Genomic DNA, 11,030 nt, shown 5'->3' on the forward strand with positions numbered 1-11,030 from the left:
GTGAGTGTGTGAGTGAGTAAATGAGTGTGTGTGAGTGTGAGTGTGAGTGTGAGTGTGTGTGAGTGAGTGAGTGAGTGAGTGAGTGAGTGAGTGAGTGAGTGAGTGAGTGAGTGAGTGAGTGAGTGAGTGAGTGAGTGAGTGAGTGAGTGAGTGAGTGAGTGAGTGAGTGAGTGAGTGAGTGAGTGTGTGTGTTGTTTGTACGGTAACCAAAGTGATGTACAGAACGCTATTTGTATCTCTGTATGCATTGTTTGTACTGAACGATGTTTGTACGCTGTCATTTTTAATTCAATTCCATCAGTTTGAGATTCTATAAGTGTGCATGAAATTAAAACTTATGCAACCTGTTTCGTAAATGTATTTTATGGATCTTATTGTGAACAATTTATCCATGCATATGTTCCAATTTTTTTTACATCACACAATATGGAAAAAAACAAAAGATCTGTTGCTACTTTTGTTTCATCGCAACCTTAAAGAAACTGTTTAACAAAAATGAAAATTTGCTGAAAATGTATTCATGCTCAGGCCATCCAAGATGTAGATGAGTTTGTTTCTTCATCAGATTTGGAGAAATGTAGCATTGCATCAGTGTCTCAGCAATGGATGCTCTGCAGTGAATGGGTGCCGTCAGAATGAGAGTCCAAACAGCTAACATCTGGAGTACACAAAAGCTGAAACAAATCCAGCATTAAGACGTTTTTAACTTAAATATTCCATATTTTAGAGTCCATAATCCATAATAACGCTTCCTCCAGTGAAAAAGTGGTCTGATCTGAATCAGGAGAGAAATCTGCACAGATCAAGCACCGTTTACAATCCAAAACAGCTCTGAACAAATCTGTGGATTTGTTATTTACAAACACACAGCTTTTGTGTTCTCCAGATGTTAACTGATGGACTGGAGTGCTGTGGATTACTTGTGGATTATTGTGATGTTTTTATCAGCTGTTTGGACTCTCATTCTGACGGCACCCATTCACTGCAGAGCATCCATTGCTGAGACACTGATGCAATGCTACATTTCTACAAACCTGATGAAGAAACAAACTCATCTACATTCTTGGAGGTGGAGTAAATTTTCATTTTTGAATGAACTATCCCTTTGATGCAAAAAAAAATCCCCTTTTCTTCTTTGAAATAATTTCAGCTGCTAATGTCGCAAATTTCAACACCAGAAATGTATTTCTAATGTGTACCAAGGAAACTGCATATCTTAATATCAGTCTTGATATTAAATCAAGTGCTTGTTCCAGCACTGTGCCGATGCGGCGGTCGGTCCTGAGATCTGCAGCTCTGTTTATTCCTCCGAGCACTCATGTATGATCTTTAGCAGTAAGCATGTGTGTATGTGGTCTTCTGCTGACTGTCTCTCTGATGTTCAGGGTTCTGTACGGCAACAAGATCACCGATCTGCCCAAAGGAGTATTTGACGGACTCTACTCCCTCCAGCTGCTGTGAGTGTGAGAGCCTCCTCCAGAGCAAGATTTCATTGCTCAGTGGTTGCGCAAGAGTATAGAGCCATAAAATCAACGTGGACGGAACAGCTCAGATCATTTGGTTTCGGAAGAATTTCCCCCATTTGCTCTCCATTGGAGAATCCATTGAGATATCTAAGAGTTTCTATTCATGATTGTTCTTTCATAAGGGCTGGGAAGTACTTAACAGGTGTAGATTATAACAGTTTATGTGCTGACTTTGCATGTTGCTGTTTCATCAGCATCTCTCTCTTCCTCGTGTGTTTCCAGCCTTCTGAACGCAAACAAGATCCACTGTCTTCGCGCAAACACCTTTCAGGACCTACAGAATCTCTCGCTGCTTTCTTTATACGACAACAAAATCCAAACACTGGCCAAGGGCACCTTCACCTCGCTGCGCGTCATCCAGACCCTGTGAGCTCACACACACTCACAACATATACTTTTAATTGATTTTCAAACAGTATTCATATATTTATTTTATTTATTTATTTAGTCATTTAGCAGACGCTTTTATCCAAAGTGACTTACAAATAAGGACAATAAAAGCAGTCAAAACTAACAAAAGAGCAACAATATATAAGTGCAAATGACAAGTCTCGGTTAGCCTAACGCAGTACACGTAGCAAGGTGTATATATATATATATATATATATATATATATATATATGACATTTACAATCAAAAAAGAACTTGCTTGCTTGCATGCCTAATGTTAAGGAGTCTTTATTGGCATTGAATATATTTAAACCTAATGCTTATATTTGCATACAAACATGCAATAAGTAATGAAACTGCATATGTGTTGTTGATGTAGTTTAATGAATATGTTCCACTGATCTTGCATGTAAAGCATATGAGTAACTGTAAGTATTTGCTATATGGTAGGTATATGTTGGTTTTTATGGTTTATGGGGACTCTCCATAGGTCTAATGGTTTTTATAAATCTACAAACAGTATTTTCTATCACCCTACACTTAAACCTACCCCTCACAGGAAACTTTGTGCATTTTTAGATAAAAAAAATCTGTATGATTTATAAGCCTTTTGAATTACAGGGACACTGAAAGCGTCCTCATATATCACCTTCATGTTGTAATACCTATGTCATACCCATGTCATTATACAAATTTGTGTCCTCATAAGCCATATAAACATGCACACACACACACACACACACACACACACACTCACACTATACTGTATCCTCTGAACAGATTTATTAAAAGTCTAGTCTAGCAAATAACAGGTTACAGCTTCACTCATGTAAACTGCAGCTCCACAGGGGAGGTTAAGGCAAAGTTCATGATCATGTTTGACATGTTTCTTCAACAGATGGCAAGCTGCAATTCTAACCATCATTACTGAAGTGATGTTATATGTGAAGAGCTGTATGAATATCGCTGTAAACGCGGCTAGATGAGCTGAATGCCCAGCAGAGCAAGTAACTGCACATGGATGTTGATAAGGTGAATGTGTTTGTGTCACTGCAGTCATTTGGCCCAGAATCCCTTCATCTGTGACTGTAATCTGAAGTGGCTGGCTGATTACCTGCGCTCCAACCCCATCGAGACCAGCGGCGCCCGATGCACCAGCCCTCGCCGGCTCGCCAACAAACGCATCGGCCAGATCAAGAGCAAGAAGTTCCGCTGCTCCGGTAAAACACTGCCGCTTCAGCCTTCAACACCACAAACCATCACTGTGTAAACCTCAAACTCTATACACTATTCAAAACTTCATTATGTTTATTCACAAAACCATCAAACACATCCATTACACACTGTGATTCATCAAAAACAATACGACCGTGACCTCTTACTGTACTGAATGAGTAGAGTCTGCAGGTTAAAACACTATCACATTATAGCAGCTGCTGAATATACACTAGCAGTTTGGAATAATTAGTATTTTTGGAAGAAGTCTATTCTGCTCACCAAGGCTGCATTTATTTGATCAAAAATACAGTAAAAACTGTGAAATAATATTACCTTTTAAAACAGCTGTTTTCTATGTGAATATGTGTTAAACTGTAATGTATTTCTATGATGCGCAGCTGTATTTTCAGCATCATTACTCCAGTCTTCAGTGTCACATGATCTTCAGAAATCAGTATAATATGCTGATTTTGCTGCTCAAGAAACATTTCTGATTATTATCAACGTTGAAAACAGTTGTGCTGCACAATATTTTTATGGAAACCATGATCCATTTTATTTTTCAGGATTCACAGGTGAATAGAAAGTTCAAAAGATTCAAAGCGTTTATTTGAAATAGAAATATTTTGCAATATTATAACTTTACTGTCACTTTTGCTCAATTTCACTCAAAGAAGGTTTTTTGAGCAACATATTAAATTGTAATAATGTTTCACAATAGCACTGTTTTTACTGTATTTTTGATCAAATAAAAGCAGCTTTGGTGAGCAAAAGAGACTGGACCATGTGTTATTTCAGTTTTTCTTTTTTAATAAATCTGCATAAATGTCAACAATTCTGTGTTTTTCTGTCAATATGGGGTGCTGTGTGTACATTAATGAGGAAAAAAAATTAACTTAAATGATTTTAGCAAATGGCTGCAATATAACAAAGAGTGAAAAATTTAAGGGGGTCTGAATACTTTCCGTACCCACTGTATACTGCATATTTTGTGCTTAGTGTTGTTTTGGCAATGACAGATTGTGATCAGCTACCATTTATTACAAATGGTTTCCAGTACATCATGTTTTGTTTTGGAAAATGAATCATACAGGAATTTTGAACGGCAATATTTTCTGTGCTGCGTACAGTGCTTGAATGCAATGCTTGATACTGAGAAGCTCAGGAAAATACCGTTTGCAGAGCTGATTCTCACACATGCACTATGTCCAAGAAAGCCACTACACAACAGCTGCTTAAACGGATTGATGCACATACCAAAACACAAGCCAGACAAATGTAAAATCTCAATTTTGCATGCTGTACCACTGCATACTTTACCTCTGTTGCCTTCCATCACTGACACAGTCGATTTTCCAAAGCTCATCTGTGAATGCATTTGTATTCTGAGATGCTGATGGTGTATGATTAGTTTTAGTGATTATTGTCTTCTTGTGTTTCCATCACAGCCAAAGAGCAGTATGTTATCCCAGGTGAGTGTGCACCGCATTCATTAACATGACACGAAGCCTTGGTTTGCGAGGCTCTGCTCAAGCGGCTGGAGGATGACCGTGTTGTGTTTGCTGCAGGAACGGAGGACACCAGGCTGAGCTATGACTGTAATAATGACCCCGTCTGTCCAGCCAAATGCCGCTGTGAGTCCAACGTAGTGGACTGCTCCAGTCTACGGCTGAACCGCATCCCTGAGCACATCCCAGCATCCACCACTGAACTGTAAGACAGCAAACACCTCACACCTGCCAATGAATGCCAGGAGTCTCCCTTACAAATATTAACCATGGTTTCATTTTAGTAAAAGTGTAGTAACCATGCTTTTTTGGCATATTGATTACCATTTGTATAACATTTTTACTACAAATACCATGGTTAAACTATGGTATGATTAGCAAAACCAAGGTTAATTTGTGGTTACCATGGTTTAAATACAGAGCTCTGGCATGAAACTCTAGATGGGTCTAACTCAATCTGACCTAATGACATCATCATCACATGGCACAGCTGATTGGTTCTCTCCTGTATCGGTAGCCAATGAGCTCGCTGCTCAACATTCAAATATATGACTAGTGCTTGCTGCAGCAGTTGCAGCTTGCTTCAGAAACCCTGTAGCTTCACCTGTATAGATCTGCTACGAGGTGATTCATGTACGCTATATGGGGGTTATTTCATATGTGTAATATGTGCAGCAGCAGTATTTCTTACATGCTTACAGCAGCATGTTGTGGATGTATTGGCAGTAGCATATAGATATTAATAGATGGTGTGTGCAGATCTATTCCACCAAGACCAAATACATTAACATTGTCATGTATATTACCATGCCAATCCCTCCGAGAGTGGTCATGACAGAACTGTTTTAACCATGTTTTTTTGGTTTTGTTAGTAAGCCCTGCTAAAAAAACAACAACAAAAAAAAATATAGAAACCATCTCAGAAATTCTAATGGTTTCCACTACAAATACCATTACAAGCTTTTAACCATTAAAACCATTAAAAAGGGTTTCCTGCAGTGTGTTTTGGGACACATTCCATTAGGATTTAATGGTTTTAACAAGCCACCAATAGAAGGTGACCAATTGCCAGTAGAGACTAATTACGGTTTCCATTAAAACCAATATAATTCCCATTATAACCAGTAAAACCATTTCAGCAGGGAAACCATGGTTAATTTTCGTAAGGGCTGTTTGTTATTTCATCGCGTTCTTCCATGTGCTTTCTCCAGGCGTCTCAACAATAACGAGATCACGGCGATAGAGGCCACAGGTGCTTTCAAGACGCTTTCTCACCTGAAGAAAATGTAAGTGCCGCTGCTTTCTCATCCATGTGACACTCTGGTCCTGATGCTCCAATGACATTATGGTTTGATCTACAGAAACCTGAGCAACAATAAGATCTCAGAGATCGAGGATGGGGCATTTGAGGGCGCATCTCCGGTCAACGAGCTGCACCTGACGGCGAACCAGCTGGATTCAGTGCACAGCGGGATGTTCAGAGGACTGGATGGCCTGCGCATGCTGTGAGCCCAGCTTCTGTCAAAAACCAATCAGATTTGAATCAGCCATAATATATGGTTTTCTTTGTGCGAACTCCTCTTCACGTCTTTCTGTTCTAGAATGCTGCGCAACAATCGCATCAGCTGCATTCACAACAACAGTTTCACGGGCTTGCACAACGTCCGTCTGCTGTCGCTCTACGACAACACGCTGACCACCATCACACCCGGAGCCTTCGACACGCTGCAGAGCCTCTCAACCCTGTACGAGCCAAACACACATTGGCAGAAATCCTGAGAAGGAGTTTAGCATATGGTGGTAGAGACAGATGTTTCCTGTAGTCAATAACTCGAGCTGGATCATTCCTGGGAAGCCGTGCCATTGGAGCCTGACGGTTTCTTCAACAGTCTTTGAGTTGATTTAACTGTATTCTCCTCATTCATTGGTATCATTTGACTTTCAAAAGCTTAAGGGCCTTTCACACCGAGTGCGAGTAAAGGGTTAGTTCACCCAAAGATGAAAATTAGATTTAGATGAAAAATTATTGATTCACCCTCAAGCCATCTTAGCCACCTATGACTTTCTTCTTTCAGACGAAAACAATTGGAGTTATATTATAAAATGTCCTGGCTCTTCCAAGCTTTATAATGGCAGCGGATAGTGGTCAAACCCAATAAAGTGCATAAATCCATCATAAAAAGTTCTCCACATGGCTCCAGGGGGTTGATAAAGGCATACCTGTCAACATTTGGGTACCAAAATCCGGGAGACGGGAGGGTGTAGTGTTGGAAGTCAAAAGTATCAGATATTAGATTAATTTAAACAATAATTATCAAACAATTCTATTCATTTAGTAGCATATAAATGTATCTTAATGAAGGCTATATCTTTAGATTTTTATCATTCATTAAACCACATTTACAACTGTGTGTTTTCTGCGTAAAAATAAGGTATTATTTTGGCTTTGGTCTAAACAAAAAGAGCAGAAGGGCTTATTGAAAAATGCAAATTCATTCTCTGCCAGCAGGTGGCGCTTTCGGAACGGCAGAAATATAGCCGTTTCTCCTGTAACCGCAGTAAACAAAGCAGCACAGCACCTGACTTTGAAACTGGCAGCGCTCATATTTAATCAATTAAACCATATCGTTTTGAAGTGTAAGCTATATTTAAATTAATGTCTTTCTGTCCCCAAATTGAAGACGCTGTACTATTTTGGACTTTTTATGGCCTTAAATCTGAAACAGACCAAAAATAGTTATAGTTATAGAATGAGCCTGAATGCAAGCCTTTAAACAATCTGTTTAAAGTGTTTAGTGACATGATTAGTGACAACATGATGAAATTTACTCCCATAATTCACACAAAGCATGATGGGATGTAGGAAAAAGGTAGATACCTGACATAATGCTGCACCTTACAATACAGATCCAGTGTTGGGCGTAATGAATTACAAAATAATACTCCATGGAAAGAGTACTTTGTTGTTTAGGACAAGCTTGGCGCTGCAGAGGTGGCTAATTAATATCTTTGTGTGTGTGTGTGAATGTCAGAAACCTGTTGGCCAACCCGTTCAACTGTAACTGCCACCTGGCGTGGATGAGCAGTTGGCTGAGGAACCGTAAGATCGTGACGGGAAACCCGCGCTGCCAGCGGCCGGCGTTCCTCAAAGAGATTCCCCTGCAGGATGTGGCCTTACCAGACTTCCTCTGCCAGGAGGGTACACGCTCTTCTCTTCATAAAGATTGATTTGACACACGGTTTTTACAGTAGGATGATTCACTGTCTGTGTGTCTGTGATGTGGGCAGATCAAGCGGAGGCGAGCTGCATGCCGCCTGTTCAGTGTCCCTCAGAGTGCACCTGTCTGGAGACCGTGGTGCGCTGCAGCAACAAACACCTGCGCGTCTTACCCAAAGGAATCCCGCGCAACGTCACCGAGCTGTGAGTCAGCGCTCTGAGCACCATCACACTGTCTTCTGTCTTTGTATCATTTCCAGTATCAAGGAATACATTTTTGCCTCAGAAAAGGGAGGAAATCACAGCCAATCAGAGCTTATGTCATGTTACAGTTTTTTTCAAAATGCTTACAGTTTTTGAAACTATGGGCCATTTCTCAAAACTCTACACACAAAACACACACATTTACATTTACATTTAGTCATTTAGCAGATGCTTTTATCCAAAGCGACTTACACATGAGCACAATAAAAGCAGTCAAAACTAACAAAAGAGCAACAATATATGTGCAAATGTCTCGGTTAGCCTAACGCAGTACACGTAGCAAGGTGTATATATATATATATATATATATATATATATATATTTATTATACACACACACAAAGAAAAACAAGTAGATAGAATAGAAAAAAATCGAAAGCTAGTGTTTGTTTTTATTTGTTTTTTTTTTATTAAAAAAAAAAGATAAATCTAGATAAAGTAGAATTAAAATAGATTAGAAATTGCTAGAGGTAGAGAGTGAAATAAAGGTGGAAAAGATGTGTTTTTAGTCGTTTCTGAATATGCATATAAGCCAAGTCAGCTTTATTTATAAAGCGCTTTGTACAATATACATACAATGTAAGCAGAAATGCAAGGGGGTAAAAATAATTTCTTTCTTTATAAAAAAAAGAGAATTTAGATTTCTAAGTGAACAAATGATGTATAAGTGCTTTCACACATAATCACTGTGTGTAGGTCATAAGTAAATGAGTGTGGCATTAAAATGGCAGTGTTTCCCAAATTAAACAAAAGAGCTGTTAGTTTCGAATGATGTGTGTAATGTAGGGAACTGTGTTTAGAGTTTTGCAAAAAGTTTGTTTTACAATATCAAATTGAGTTTAAAGCATGCAATGTGCTTATAGTTTTGCAGACTTGGTCTAAAGATTAGGTGTATGAGTGAATGTTTTCACTAAGTGGGCCTCAAGTATCACTTTTAGTGTCTAAGCAATTAAAAAAAAAACTATAATGTGGATCAAGATGAAGACCAATGAAATTTCACAGTGGGAGGAGCTACTAGAGCAATTCAGAGAGATAGAAAAACCCAGCAGGTTAAGATTACCATAAATGCAAAATCTTTCTTATTATCAGTAAGAGGGTTGTAAATGGTGTGCTTGGTGGTCAGAGCTGTAGTGTGTGTGTGTGTAATGAGAGTGGTTTTCAGTGGGAGTGACACACACAGAGCGTCAGCAAATGCCTGTCATTCCTCCGAGCATGAAAACCTCTCATTTGGCCAGAGCTCTCACTGACTCTAGCCAGGTGTGCTGCGCTCTCAGCCCGTTATTAAAGCTTCGCCTCCTACCAAAACACCACAAGCAGGTGCTGAGAGGAGCCTCAGTCCTGCCCCACACCCAGCAGACTTACACACACACACACACACACACACACACACACACACACAAAGGACAGAGCTTCATAAAAGTGGTTCACACAAGTCTTCTGAAGCCACATAATATTTACAAAAATGTGAGGGGTGTACTCACTTCTGTGAGATACTGTAAATATGTAGATGGCTTTAACAGTGAGTTTGTGTCTGCAGGTATCTGGATGGAAACCAGTTCAGTGTGGTGCCAAAGGAGCTGTCCAACTTCAAAAACCTGCAGCTAGTGTACGCCTCACTCTTACTGTTCAACACACGTGTGTAATGGAGAAGTTGTCATCTTGGTTTGACGGTCATGTTGTGATCTTTCATTTTAGAGACCTGAGTAACAACAAAATCAGCTCACTGACCAACTTTTCGTTTGCCAACATGAGTCAGCTGACGACGCTGTAGGTCTTGCACAGCATTAATGACACGCTGAGACCACTGAGACACTGACATCTCACTGCAGGATTTGTCTGATTTTGTCCTGCAGGATCCTGAGCTATAACGCTCTGCGCTGTATCCCGACTCTGGCGTTTGGAGGTCTTCAGTCGCTCCGCTTGCTGTACGTAGATCTTTATGAACTAAAGCGGTCTTTCCATTGTCTCCAGCACTCGAGTGTGATTGTGGCAGGCAGTCGCATGAAGCTTTCAAACTGATTGTGAAGCAGCTGTTTCTTATTCAAAACAGTAAAATAAATCAATTATTATTAAAAAAAAGACTGTCAATTAGTTTAAAAGAAAAGGTTTTCTAGGGTTATTAATATAAATAATTCTGTTCATATTTTTAAATCATTTTTATTATGTTTAATGAATAACATTTCTGGAAAAATGGTTTATATATATATATATATATATATATATATAATAAATCTACTAAAACCTGAAATGTTTTTAAAATACATTTATGTTATTCTAAGTTTACTACAAATATATTTACATATGTACTTAATAAAAATACCCTGCAATTGTACTTTTAGTATACTAAACTGCTATACTTAAAGTCTGCTAAATTGGAACAGCTCATTTTGTGCTTAATGCACTTTAATTGTGCAGAAGTAGAGTTCAACTAAAGATATAGATTTACATTTAATCATTTAGCAGACGCTTTTATCCCAAGTGACTTACAAATGAGAATAATAGAAGCAATCAAACCAACGAGAGAACAACAGTATACAAGTGCCATGACAAGTCTCAGTTAGTCTAGCACAGTACACGTAGCTAGGTTTTATGCATTTTTTTTATTTTATTAAATAATAGAAAGGAATAGAACAGAATAGAATAGAATAGGTAAGTGCTAGTATTAGTTGGTCAGGTGCTGGCGAAAAAGATGTGTCTTTAGATGTTTTTTGAAAATGGCTAATGACTCAGCTGTTCAAATTGAGATCAGGAGGTCATTCCACCAGCTGGGCACAGTCCAGGTAAAGGTCTGTGAGAGTGATTTTGTGCCTCTTTGGGATGGCACCACAAGGCGCCGTTCACTTGCAGAACGCAAGCTTCTGGAGGGCGCATAAGTTTGAACTAGCGAGTTTAGGTATATTGGTGCAGC

The 11,030-nt window shown here is 39.1% G+C and overlaps 1 protein-coding gene across 1 annotated transcript in view; it reads left to right on the forward strand.

Moving 5' to 3' along the window:
* The window catches only part of LOC107565895 (slit homolog 1 protein-like), a 49,254-nt gene that overhangs the window by 11,324 nt on the left and 26,900 nt on the right, over positions 1–11,030 (forward strand). Inside the window, exons 6-18 of the mRNA XM_016251191.1 lie at positions 1,386–1,457; positions 1,749–1,892; positions 2,973–3,136; positions 4,583–4,606; positions 4,703–4,847; positions 5,854–5,928; positions 6,004–6,147; positions 6,244–6,387; positions 7,675–7,841; positions 7,931–8,063; positions 9,660–9,728; positions 9,818–9,889; positions 9,976–10,047. Of these exons, the coding sequence (XP_016106677.1) occupies positions 1,386–1,457; positions 1,749–1,892; positions 2,973–3,136; positions 4,583–4,606; positions 4,703–4,847; positions 5,854–5,928; positions 6,004–6,147; positions 6,244–6,387; positions 7,675–7,841; positions 7,931–8,063; positions 9,660–9,728; positions 9,818–9,889; positions 9,976–10,047 (1,425 nt within the window). The remainder of the gene's footprint in view (positions 1–1,385; positions 1,458–1,748; positions 1,893–2,972; positions 3,137–4,582; positions 4,607–4,702; positions 4,848–5,853; positions 5,929–6,003; positions 6,148–6,243; positions 6,388–7,674; positions 7,842–7,930; positions 8,064–9,659; positions 9,729–9,817; positions 9,890–9,975; positions 10,048–11,030) is intronic.

This window comes from Sinocyclocheilus grahami, unplaced genomic scaffold (genome assembly GCF_001515645.1).
Source record: "Sinocyclocheilus grahami isolate Dianchi unplaced genomic scaffold, SAMN03320097.WGS_v1.1 scaffold1034.1, whole genome shotgun sequence".
In the NCBI taxonomy this organism is placed as follows: Eukaryota; Metazoa; Chordata; class Actinopteri; order Cypriniformes; family Cyprinidae; genus Sinocyclocheilus; species Sinocyclocheilus grahami.